General features: G+C 41.1%; 1 protein-coding gene across 3 annotated transcripts in view; it reads left to right on the forward strand.

Moving 5' to 3' along the window:
- Window positions 1-2,280: 2,280 nt before the first annotated feature.
- Window positions 2,281-13,649, forward strand: part of zdhhc5a (zDHHC palmitoyltransferase 5a) — a 36,201-nt gene continuing 24,832 nt past the window's right edge. The window contains exons 1-3 of one of the 3 annotated variants that reach the window (XM_076293913.1): window positions 2,281-2,352; window positions 2,650-2,760; window positions 11,214-13,541. In XM_076293913.1, the coding sequence (XP_076150028.1) occupies window positions 13,384-13,541 (158 nt within the window). In that variant the 5' untranslated portion in view covers window positions 2,281-2,352; window positions 2,650-2,760; window positions 11,214-13,383. The other 2 variants (XM_076293912.1, XM_076293914.1) reach the window with 2 other exon arrangements.

Below are 13,649 nucleotides of genomic sequence, written 5' to 3' on the forward strand. Positions count from 1 at the left end.
CCCCAAGGTCAGGTGAAACGCTGGGATCGGAAGACCAAGACATACGTTATGGTTCCCAGACCAGCCATTGTGGAGACCTACAACAAATTTATGGGTGGTGTAGATCTTTCCGATATGCTCTCTGCCCTGTACAAATACAACTTGAAAACCAGAAGATGGTACTTGTATATTTGGTGGCATAGTATCACAATGGCACTGATCAATGCCTGGATCCTGTACCGAAGAGACCTGCGGGCACAAGACCAGGAGAGAGACGCCATGCCCCTGAGAAGGTTTCAGGCCTCAGTTGGCTCTTGTCTGATAAGCGCAGGAAAAGGCAAAGTCAGGCTCGGTAGGCCACTGTCCTCTCCATCACATTCCCCTTCGCCACACTCCTCACCATCCCCACCACGGGGAAGGCCACTGTGCAGTGTTCCTCCAGATGTTAGGAGAGATGGGGTTGACCACTTCCCAACCTGGGCACAACGACAAAGGTGCAAGCACTGCAAAGAAACTCCTCACTTTTCCCATGTGTTTTGTGGAAAATGCAATGTCCACCTCTGCCTAAACAAGGACAGGAACTGTTTCCTTGCTTACCATTTGGCAAAGTAAAAGAAAGAAGAGACTGTTGTTTTCAACGTTCAAAGATGCAGATGTTATAAAAAGAAAGAGTTTTTGAAGTTATTATTGTTTCAAATTTCTTGTGCTGCCTGGTTATCTCCTTGCTAAACGAAAGAAAAGGATGGAAAAAGGCAGCTGTTTAAAGAAAGAAATATTTGGATGTTATGGATGTCCAAAGATCTTACAAATGGCAAAGTTCTTGTTATTGCCCAAATTGTGTGTAATGCCCAAAGTATCAAATATGATACAAACAAATATTGTATGTAATGCCCAAAGTATCAAATATGATACAAACAAAAAAACATACTTGCAAATTATTTTTCTTATTTTTTTTTTTACATTTTGTTAAAGGGCCTAATAAAGACTTCAGATTTTAAAAAATAGAATTTTCTGTCCATTATTTATTGGTTTAGGTATTAAAGGGTTAAGGGGAATTAAAATATGTGTTTTCAGACCTTCTTTTCATATTGTAACGATTTGATAGCGACACACACAGTTGTCCAATCAAAAGGTTTATTTGCTGAGAACAAAAGCAGGGACACAGACCCAGAACATAATACACAAGGGGCAGGTCAAGTACACACACACACTACACATACAGGGGGTGGACGCAACCCCCCACACAAAGAGGATCACACACGAGGGAGAACTAAAAGGGAAACATGTTACAACAAAGACGCTAACATTACACTCAAAACTAAGGAGAAACACAGACATAAACCCCAAATGTTCGCTCCCGCATCCCAGCATGCCCTGCGTGGGAGAACGCTACGCAATGTCTGTGCACCGACGTTACAATATCAACGATTTGGACTTGCCTTACTAACATTATTAATAATCATTGAACCTATTGTGCACCATACTCAATACCCGACAGTAGCACTAGCCTCCTCACTTAAACAAACCACCCAGACTTACTCAGGTATGAACAAGACCCATCTGGGCCTTCTCCATGCGTGAGGGTTTGAACACTCGAGTACGCGTGACATCCAGACCCAATTACCACGGCATTGTCTGCACGCCATGTCTGAAACAGCTCTTGGTACATCTGTGCAGTCAGTGCATGTTGAACTGGGAAGTTCTTTCTGTTTGTGTGATTTTATAGTTTGAGATTTATATCATTATGTCTGCTTGGTGGTGGTGACAGATGTCGATCAGCTTTGTAGGGATATAAAGGAGTAGAGGCCCTTTTTGGTGGGCTTATCTGCAAAAGCCTGCTGTCAGTAATCCTCTGTGGTGTAGCTTGGGCACACACACTTGTATGTCAGGTTCTCTGCCAAACTACATACATGGGAAATTAAAAGACAAACGTGATGAACATTATTCTGACATCAATAGCCCAATCATTGCTTCCCCGTGCCTAGCGATGGGAAAGTGGGGTCTTCTTTGTGGACACTATGTGTGTACTATGGGGTTCTTCTGTGGGACACTATGTGTGCACCCTGACTTTTAGGCTCTCGGCTGGCACTACCATAAATGCAGCCAATGGACACTACCCCAAGACTGCGCGTAGCCTACATTTTCCTCTAGGTTGGTTGTAAAAAGCGTAAACGCTATTCTATTGGTCGTCCGTCTTCGATTGACTTCCAACTCAGCCAATAGTGGCACAATAGGCGGGACACAAAGATCGTTCGGGCAGGCTCGTGGACCGAAGCGATTCGAAAAATGTAACTGGTTAAAAGACGAAAAGGCGTTGGAAGCTAGTCAGTCCTAACAACCTGGGTTAAGTAAACCGAAAATCATTCTTATAGGGTGAGAAACAGCTCGTTATATTCGCAGCGAGATATGGATACAGGCAGAGCTACCGAATGAAACAATAGTCCATGCTGTGTTCCTTTCACAAAGTAAATGTCATTACATTTTGATGGGAAAAGCTAAAGCTAGATGGCTAATAGCTAAAGCTAGGTGGTTAGGTATGCTATCAAAGCTAGCTAGCTTTTCAGTAAGTTAGCTTGCTAACAACCCAGATGCGCTGGTTACCAAACATTAACACAACTAAGTTAATGTTAGCTTAATGACTAAACATGCTATGTGTTTTGGTCTGACCAGATTTAATACAGAAGGTTGGTACGGACTGATACAAAATCTACATCATACCATCACAGGCAATCCGAAGAGCAATTCCTGTTTCTTTTGGACGACATAACGTGAGAAGAATCGGTGAGAACATAAACGTTAATGTACAGTTAGCTGCTACTGTAACGTTGACAGTATCTGACATTGCTGTCCTAAGTTAGTGACAACGTTAAGGTTAAATAACTTACGTTGCATGAATCTACTCACTTAACTGGCTGCTGTGCACTTTATCGTTAACGTTACCTGTCAGTTCAACCGAGATGGCTATTACTTGACCAATGTTATAACGTTAACGCTAGAATCTAGCAGCTATATCGTTAGCAAACTATCGTTAGCGTACACTATTTTCACTGGCCACAGTGTATGAGCGGTGGCTAGCTGCTAACGTTAATAGTGCACTGTTACCTAGCCTTATGGCCTTAACGTTAATAAAGCAGGATGGCAGGTTAACTGTTTATGTATAGCTAACTAATTTTATCTGTCAATCTAGCTGGTAAATTAGGGACCTGTTGCCGACTTGTTTGGTCGTAAACAAATAAGCGATATGAAATTGTTGAAACGGTGTAAAGTTAACGTTAGCCGGTTATCTCCATAACGTTACAGAGAACGTCACACTGTCGTGAAATTCTAAAATGTTTCGCTATCTTGATTAACCTTAACGTTTATGGTGATTAACTGTCCTGTTGTAAGGTAACGTTAATGACTGATATATAACGTTAAGTCTAATTATAAAACTAACAAGAGCACATGAAAGGGAAACTGGTCAGCACCGGTAACTGAAATTACTCGTAAACGTATTGATTTTTTGTTAACGTTACAGTATAAATTGCACGTAGCACAACCTGTCAACTAAGTGGTTGACGTTTGTAGGCTACTGATAACGTTAGTTGTCAAGCAATCATTTTGGTTAACGATCATGTTAATACACCCTGGTTTGCAGTAACCGCTAACGTTTCCAGTCCAAATACTGATGCGATGCATCAATTCGGTAACGCAAGAGTGATCTCTAACTGGTTGCCTTGCCCACCCTGGGCCAAGTGACACATCGGTCTTCTCCACAAGGATTGTCGAGGTGGGAACGCAACCCTGTGAGGGAGACGGATCAAGGAAATCCGAGGATTCGTCTTGTGGCCTTATGAAATGTGTAGCCGCAACGAAAACACACCCTAAATTAATAGACCGTCTAGTTCATACCAAGCAGATGATGTATGCTCATTCACTGGGAACTATAATTCTATTGGATAATTAATACGAATACGATATAACATGTATGTATATACTCGCTTAACGTTAACATACAGTTTGAAACGTTTAGTTTGTGGAGTAGTTGCACTTATCTGTATAGCATTCGTTGGAGACAAACACTAGACATTTTCATCGAAGTGTCAAGAGATAATCTGAGTCTTTACGAACAGAAGCGGTCACGGAATGTATGCTTTGGGTGAAGTTGGAGCTAACGTGGTCATCAGTGTGCTCTCTTCGTAGTCTACGTGGTAACGGTAGAGAGGTTTAGCCAAGCGTATGCTATAGCCGTAATGGTTTTGTTTGTAACAGTTAGCACAGCGAACGTTTCCAGACCTCATCAAACTTTTCGGAGACGACATTTAGAAGCGGTGCTTTGGCTTTATAGTTATGTGACGGCAACATAGCTTAGTATTGCATGAAAACGTTGTAACGCCTGCACCTTATTAAATCGTACAGTACGTATAGAGCATGATGAGATTGGATTGCCCTTTAATGGCTTCAGAGCTGTAGTTAACATTACGCCACGGTGGTTTTGGGACAGTTTTGATATGTTTTCAGGCTCAGTGGTGTAGTTAACTGTTCAGAGTCAAGAGTAAGCATCACCGTGTACTTTGTGTGATGAAAACATTATTTATTCACTTCTTACAATAATTCATGACACATCAGGGGTTCTCTGTCAGATGTCTCTGTACATGTAGAATATGGAATGATGGATAACATACAAGGCAGTGGGTGGCAGGAGAGGGTTGAAACCACTTTGATGTACTATTATTTTACAAGCAATTTTGCTTTTCATTTGCCACACCATCCTACTTCTGAATAACACACTAACAGTCTTAACATATTCCAATGCAACTTAATGCCATGTTTTGTTAGCCAAGTTTGTGAAGATCACGATTTAAGTTGGGGTGAAAATATTAGTCTTGGCCAATGTTATGGAATTCAGAAAAAGCTATGAAAATGAAAGTTAACTCTGTGATTTAGAAATAGTGATATGTATATCAGCAATTTGTCCAGGGCACTGACTAATATGTAAAATAGTGAAGCTGCAATGTGTCCATGCCTGTGTCAGTGTCACTCATTAAAATATGGGGCCAAATTGTAACAATGGAATAACACAATAGAATGTTGGATTCTTGTGACAAAGACATGTAATGTACACAGATGTTATAGGTGGGACAGAGTGAACTAAAACATTGAATTGTGAACAAGGGATTCATGAACCCCAGAAGTAATGGTGGCGTAAGGATAAGGAGATGACCTAATATTCAATTTTAATGGATGATAATTGTAATACATTTAAGTTATTGAAAAGGTATTGTAGTAGTACTGAAACTATATCAGCTAGGCCTGTTGATGCTGACATTCTCTCTATTTACAGAGACTGGTTGGAAATATTTGCAAATAATCCTTATATTTAAGAATTTAACACATTTTGTGATTGTTTTATTGTTCTGATATATTGAATTGTTGACATTTTTTATCTGGGGAATATTCTTGATAGTGCATAAAGTGTTGTCCCGCATGCTGAAAGTCCAGGCGGTAAGGCTGTGTTCAGTCTTCAGCAGTCTCTTAAAATATCCTATGAATTTTCATCCCTCTACAGTCTGATCTTTGCCAGCCTCTTGGGGTGTAACCTCCGGGTCTTCAAACAGGCTCACCAGGCTTGTTGTTGTGTCAGTCTTAGAAGATCTGTGATGGTCCGGTTCAACAACATCAGAGTCAGAAGTGCATTCAGGGCCTCCGTAGTGGCTTGTCTTGACTGCAAGATTGTATCGGTCACAATGTTGCCTAACTCAGCCTACAGAACATTTGTGAAGTGATTTGGAGAGTAGAGTTGAAAACGTGAGAAATATTGAGGTCATCTTGTTCCATACTACGAAGTTCTGCATACCCAGGTTGTCTTGTTGTTAGCTGCTTGGACAGAACAGGGTTCCGGACTGCAAACAAATGGTCTCATTTTGTTAGAATTTCTTGAGACAGTACAAGTATTTTCAGCAACTGCTCACGCATAGTGCAACCTGCAATTATCATGGTTGAGGAGGGAAAAAATCAGATGACATGATACTGTATCTTCAGTATCTTCTAGATGTCATCCAAAGCGTTGGATGTTAATCTGAACGTTCAACTACTCCATTTACTCCATTTCTTTCTCTCAATAACTTGATTCTCCAGCAACGTTCACGTCTAACAATTCAATACAAAATGCAGCCTGATTATTCACAGTAAACATTCCAAATGGGGATGTCCAGAGATATTGCCACTCATGGAATACCTCTCCTCCAACCTGATATTAATAAATAGTTTGACCGGACTTAACTGAAGTATAAAACGGCACATTGTTATTGTATGTAATATATAATTTATTAGTAGGCTATTTAATGCAGTTGGAATGGGGGGAATTGTGAATAGTTTTGTTGCAGGTCAATTGTAGGTGTGTGCCCCTAAATTTTCCGCTTGTGCTTCTAAACCTGTGGTGATCATGCATTAGGTAGCCTGGAAATCCAGACCCAAATCTGAAAGACTCGAGGGGCGGCACCAAGCATGCATCTGAAAACTCACTGCATGCAATTGGATAACACTATGACCAATTTTTACTGACTGATTCCGCACTTCAACGTAATTGATAACACTACGACCAATGTTTACTGACTGATATCGGACTTCGATGTTTAGCGATCATAGGCTACATGATAATAAGATGTCAACAAGCAGCGACATACAGTAGCCCTAGTAGTTCTACTCCACTTTAAAAAAAATACTAGAACTATTTACTGCACATAGACTAGGGCTATGCCTAGCACATACATGGGCAACATACGGCCCGCGGGCCACATCCGGCCCGTGGGCTTTCCCTGACCGGCCTGCGTTAGGTCCGTGAAAGAACAATAGTCAAGAGCCTAGCATAGAGATAATGCACGCAAATCAATGCTATTTGTACGCCCATACATTTGTGCGTGGATACATACGATGTAAACACCCTCACTGATGTGCTGGTGAATAGACTTTATGCTTCTGCGTCGACACAATGCAGTTGCCTTTAAGTCGGCGTAAACCTTTCAAAGTTTTGTGTCTCTTATGTCTGCGTCGCTCACCACCGCAAAGGTTGTAAGAACGAACTCCTGCTGTTTGTTGGCGATACGAAGTGTTAATTTCAAAACGTTACTGGCAGATAGACCGTTTACATTCGGATAACCCCGTCACTGTAACCAAAATATGTCTGAGTTTATTTGCAAAGCTTATGTTAGCGAACTAGTGTGAACAAGTGCGGAATCAGTCAGTAAAAATTGGTCATAGTGTTATCCAATTGCATGCAGTGAGTTTTCAGATGCATGCTTGGTGCCGCCCCTCGAGTCTTTCAGATTTGGGTCTGGATTTCCAGGCTACCTAATGCATGATCACCACAGGTTTAGAAGCACAAGCGGAAAATTTAGGGGCACACACCTACAATTGACCTGCAACAAAACTATTCACAATTCCCCCCATTCCAACTGCATTAAATAGCCTACTAATAAATTATATATTACATACAATAACAATGTGCCGTTTTATACTTCAGTTAAGTCCGGTCAAACTATTTATTATTATCAGGTTGGAGGAGAGGTATTCCATGAGTGGCAATATCTCTGGACATCCCCATTTGGAATGTTTACTGTGAATAATCAGGCTGCATTTTGTATTGAATTGTGAACCCACAGGTTGCTTGAAGCAGCCGGCTCAACACACAGGGCGAGTTGACCAATCACAGTTTTGTGCATAAAGTTAAAGCAAAAACATAGCCTACATTTTTAAAATAGTTTTCTTTGTGCATGTTGATTAACTAATGACAGCCTACTATTGTCTGCTCCACATTTTCATAGTCTAATTCTGCATAGAGTTAATTTAACGATATTTTGAATTTTGCTGAGTGTCGATGAAATGGTGGCACAAGCCTATGGTTGTACTGACTCTTTCACATTTTCATGGCTTAGCCTAATTATATAGATATTGTAGTACTTTTTTATATCAGTCTTTGAAAACTGAAAAAATAAAATGTCAATGTCAAAAAATCATTTTCGTGGATGAGGATTAAATACTGGACATAGATTAAATAGCCTATTGCTGTTTTTCCTTGGTCTCCCTCACATTTTCATCTGTTCTTACGAGTAGTAAACAAAACCATATGATTTACTTAATGTTATACAAGAACAGAATAGAATTAGACAGAATTGAGTTCAGACTTGAGTTCGGTATTTTGGGTCCGGCCCTCCTCAACAGTCCCAGTTTGTCATGTGGCCCCTTGGGGAAATTAGTTGCCCACCCCTGGCCTAGCAGATTGAGAAGTGGATGTCGTGAAAGTGAACAAACGATAGCCTATTAGAAAGGCAAACAAAAGTTGCTTTTGACATTGTAGCCTACAATGAAGAAAACTGATGCTCTGAATACTGAATCAGCTGAATAGCAGTTTCTATAGCCTAATTGATCCATTTAACCGGAATTTGGATTTAGGTTTTTCACAGCAAAACAGACGTGCGCTATTTTCATATATGGTGGAGCACCTAATCGCTATTAGCACTTCTCCTCCCCTGTGTTTGCGTGATAGCCTACTCCCACCTTTCCCTCGCCCTCCCATAAATTCATCAATGCATATGAAAATATGTTCCATGGTAGCATGTTCAAATGTATCATGAAAATCTTATATCTTTAGTTCGATATTGGATGTGAGAAGAAAAAAAATGGATGTTCCATAACAGTGATTTATATTAGTAGTCTGTGAAATGAATGTCCCACACTGTAGTTGGCATTATAGCATTATAGCATATGGCATTATAATTACACTGGCATTATAGTTTGATACTGCAGCTGAAGTTAGACTTGAAGAAAAATCTGTCTAATCACCGGTTCCATTTCATTATTGATATGTTGACTACATTTCCATATTAACATGTTCTATTAAAGAAAAGATAGAAAATAACTATTTGTGTGTGCTGTAAAATGGTTAGAAGAAATGAAATCGGAATCGGCTAAAATCGGTATCGGCAGGTGAAACTCTATGAAAAATCGGAACCGGCCCAAAAATTGCAATCGGTGCATCGCTAATTCATCGTTAAGTTAGAATGAACTTTCTTCTTTTTTCTCACTTCTGCTATCCAGCATTGGCAGACTCAAAAAAAAACAGGATAGCCCGTTTCAAATGAAAAGCCCCCATAACTGCAAATATGGCAATGCATGATGTTATTAAAACAAAATATAGAAAAATAGAACTGAACAAAAAATAAAGTAGACACTAATATTCTTTACATTTTCTTTCCTGTAAAAGTTGTTGCATTAGCATGTTTGTAAGGCTGCAGTGTAATGTTAGGCTACATTATGTCTAAGTTGTTAAGTACAGGACTGTGCCCAAATTTTCGTTTTTGCTCCTAAATTTGCTAACTTGGGTGCAAGTGAAAAGAAAAGTTAGTGTAGAGCCCTGCACTTTCTTTCTATGTAGCAACTCAAGCTAGGTAGCACTGATTTTCTTTTTTTTTTTCCTCTCTCTCTCGTATCGACACTATTCGTGACCTCGAGAAACAGAGATCTATGTGAAAAATCGCCAAAGTTCTCCTTCAACGCTTTGTAGTTCCAATTTCCAGAGGGGTATTTCACAAAATTTAGATAAGGGATTAAGCTGGGATATCCTGGGTGAATTTAGCCTTGACTTGGTTTCACAAAAGAGATGGCCTTAATTTACTATAGGGATTTATTCTGTGCAGCTAGCCTGGTCCCGACCAGGGGTCTGTTTCTCAAAAGCATAGTTGCTAACTATGATAGCAACTACTTAAGATTCACTTAACATTTAAGATTCATATTGTCTCACATAAAATTTTTAATCTTGGAAAATTAAGAAATAAGAACATATTTGTAAGCTCTTATACTAAAATGTGACCAAAATATGACCTAATTTTTTGCTAATTTTATGCTTCTACGTTGAATCGTTGGCCTCCGAGGCCTCCGCCGTCAAAGCGCACCTCCAAAAATATCTAACCTCACATCGAGGCGACGCAGACCATAAAGGACTGTGATTGGTTGAATTTTGGAATTTGCAACCTGGGTCCCTGCAGGCACTTGAACCCAATTGTGGCATGGATGCTGCAACCACTTGCAGCTGTCGTATGTTAATGGAATATGCGTTGCAGATTTAGATGATTCGGTGCTCGACATGTTCTTAGAAATGTTATGTCCGGAAACGGCTAATAAATTTAAATTCATTGACATTCTGAATTTCATTTACTGCTATGAAATTAAATACATGCACTGACTTCACTGAAGCTCTGTATATTGGTATTGCTGTCCGTAACCTCATGAATGACGTAACCTACTACTGACTTGTTTAATGAGGTCAAATAACAGCTCTGCTCTGTGAGTAGTTCTGCTCTCATTTTGTTTCCCCTAAATTCTGTCCATCATGCAATCTCCCTCTCTGACTGTCTGTAGGGCTATGTGGTGTAGTATAGCTATAACCTCTAGCCTAACACCAACATGGGTTTAACTAGAGTTTAGTCATAATCAATGTGGCCTTAAGCCTTCAATTTCACCATATCATCAGTCTTAAATAGTGCTAGATTGCTCATCATCCTACTCTTAATTTTTGTGAAAAGGCTTTGCCATGAGGCCATACTGACAACATAAATACCATTCTGGCAACAGGTTTTATTTTCTTAGGCAGTCATATATGTTTGGATTACTTTCATACCTTGTGAATATATGTTTTCACATTTAAAAAAGTGGGCCTACACAACAATTTAGAAATGCTATGGCGTATGGTATTTGCTGTTTTTGCTTCAGTTCCTGGGGCTCCTCTGCCAAGCCTGCCCACCCCAACCCCCTTTCCCTTCTCTGCGACTGAACTGATCTTGATTCGCTGACCTCACATAACTTGGCTAATCAAGAGTATTACTTTAGACAGGCCTGATTTCAAACAGCTGTGCCTTAAGCATGGATAGGGGTCAGAGTTCTTAATTAAGCAAATAGATAAATAAACATTAACTTTAGAACAATCTTTGACTCGCAATCACTAGTGCATCCTTAGTTTTGATAAATGGTCCATTGTAATTGTGCATTTACTGTTTTATTTATTTATTTATCAGATGCTTTTGTCCAAAGTGGTTTAAAGTAATGTAAAGTGTGTGTGCACCCAGCGGAAAACATGTTTGTCAAGTTTTGAAGTAGCCTTATTCCATATTTTTATATAACCTACTTATATAGGATATATGTAACTGTCCTGTTCATTGTTAGCTTGTTTGAGCACTAATTGCTTTTCTCGCTCTCTACAGGAGTGCCTGTCAGCAACACGACGCCTCAGTCACGGAAGAGCGTGTGTTTTCTCAGGCAGGCTGCAGTGTCCTCACAACTCCAACTGTTGGACCTGTTGGACTTATCTCCCATTTAAGGGATTAGCTCCATCTCTCTCACACACTCTTACTAACACACGGACACTCGCCAGGTCCCTAAAGCACCAGGAATCCTAAGTGCTCCCCACATTCCCACAATTTTGACCCACGGGAAGGAGGTGTCGGAATGGCTCGGGGAAGTGTATCTTATCAAGCTGATTATATAACCCTACTCCCCGCGACGTGTCCCCCCACCTTCTAAGAGACAACAGCTGGGCTTGACCTAAACACCAAGAGGAAATCCTCAACCACACCCCAGAGGACTGGCTGTGTGCCACCTTTTGTTTTGTTTGTTTTTTTTTGTTTGTTTGTTTTTAACCAAATTCAATCTGCCATCTGTCTCCATTGTGGGGGAAAAAAAACTCCTCAGCTTACGTTTGGGGACAGTGTGTGTCTGTGTGTGCATTGAGAGAGCTCTCTGTGAGGAAGGAGTGCGTTTGTCACTGAGGGTAGTGGCTGGAGGCTGCCGCCCCTTCCTTTGCCTTCCTCTCTGCCGTCTGCAGCACAAGCTATCCTAACCTGTGGGCTCAGCAGGTGTCTGCCCCCTGTGAAGGCTGAATGGGCATTGAGGATCTGTCAGGGCACCTGTGGTTCTCTGCAGAACTCTGGGGCCCTTGCCCACCACATGCGTCCCCCCCTGTGAGAGCAGCTGCTGTGGGGTTTGTTTAGTAGTCACTGCCCTGCCTGTTGGATTGGGGAATGAGTAATCTTCGGACAAGCAGAACTTGGGATCGATCCAGAAGCGAGCTAAAGGTTTCCGGGCCACTTACTTTACTGGGAGACTGAGAGACTGGAGTTGTGCTTTTTAAATCTGATTTTCATGTGTACAGATGGATAACCACCTCAACTGCTGGACCAGTTGTTGGACCAGTTGTCATTTTTTGAGTGACTGAGCTTTGTTTTAATTTTAATTTAATTTAATTTTTTTTTTTCTTACTTGTAGAAGGACTGGAGTGAAAAGCCCATCCCTGAAAAACCAAAGTCATCCATCCTGTCTGTATCTCTCTTTATCTATCTCTCTTTCTTTTCTTTTCTTTGCTCCCCCTCTTCGTCCTTATATCCATCTCCATTTCACTTTGTCTTTCGTGTACCAAATATTGGTTCCTGACGGTCAAAGCCCCATAACTACATAGGCCACGTGCTGCTGATAGCGCCACAGAAGTCTAACTCCACCAGTTTGGGTCACCCTCTACCTCTGCTCATCTTGGTACTGTAACACTGTCACTCAGCAGAACCAAATCAACTTGCTCAATATTTGTCACTCTAGGTGTGACGCTGACAATTAAGTTGTTCCATCTTACTTGCTGATTGGCATAGATTTACTAGAACTTGGAGACCTACTTCCTTGAAAGGAAGAGTGACTCCATCCAGAATTTAGGCCTATGTGATTTTTCTTACTGACGTTTTGCCTGGGTGTATCAGTTGTTTTCATTGTTTTATTTTTAAAACCAAATATTCTAATTTAAGCCATATGGCAAATCTATATTGATGAATTGCCGTTGCACTATTCTTTTATCACTAAGCCTTTTTTTGCTTTTATCTTGCATTATTTAGTGCATTTGTCACCAAAAAAATCAGTTTGTGTCAAGTATATCAGCCATTAAAGCAGCTCCACTATCTTCCACTTATCCTCTGATCAACTCCCTGTAAAGCTGTACATTTCAAAAGACAAATCCAATACCTAGCTAATCCAAGGAGAAGTGCTGCCTCATACAACTCATACATGTTTGGGGCATTTTTATTTTTCAAGTAAGTGCCCGGACCACAACTTTGATATTTAAAGAGGATAAAGTCGCCCTCCCCTCTATATTCTTCTTCATTTTCTGCTTCTTTCCACCCAGTCGTCCTGTCTCTTGACCATGCTAAAGCCCCCGAGCCGATGTAGAGGGAGACGTGTTGTGCTCCTTCTCTAACCATTTTGGGTTCTCTTTTCCCTACGCCTTGTGTTCTCCCTCTTCATCGCTTTCCAGTCCACTTGCACACCCTCTGTGTGAGTGAGTGTTTGTGTGTGTGTGTGTGTGCGGCTGTGTTGCGGTTCAGCCGGGTGTAGGTGATGGCGGGTGGCAGTAAGAGTGGAGGGGGTGTGGCCGGCCCCTCTCCCCCGCCACACGCCTCGGTTCCACACCGACCCTTCCGGCCGAGCCGCTATGTCCCCGTCTCCGCGGCGACTGCCTTCCTGGTGGGATCGACCACACTCTTCTTCTGCTTTACGTGAGTAACCGTAGCAGCTGTCCTCTCACAGACGAGCGTGCAGTTAGACCAGTCACAAACAGTGTGACTATAATCACCATTTTGTAATCAACACAGTTACATGCACAT

Source organism: Alosa pseudoharengus, unplaced genomic scaffold, assembly GCF_046254945.1.
Source record: "Alosa pseudoharengus isolate Yale_2024_CS ecotype anadromous, Long Island Sound unplaced genomic scaffold, YU_APseudo_1.1 YU_APseudo_1.1_scf_2, whole genome shotgun sequence".
Lineage (NCBI taxonomy): Eukaryota > Metazoa > Chordata > Actinopteri > Clupeiformes > Clupeidae > Alosa > Alosa pseudoharengus.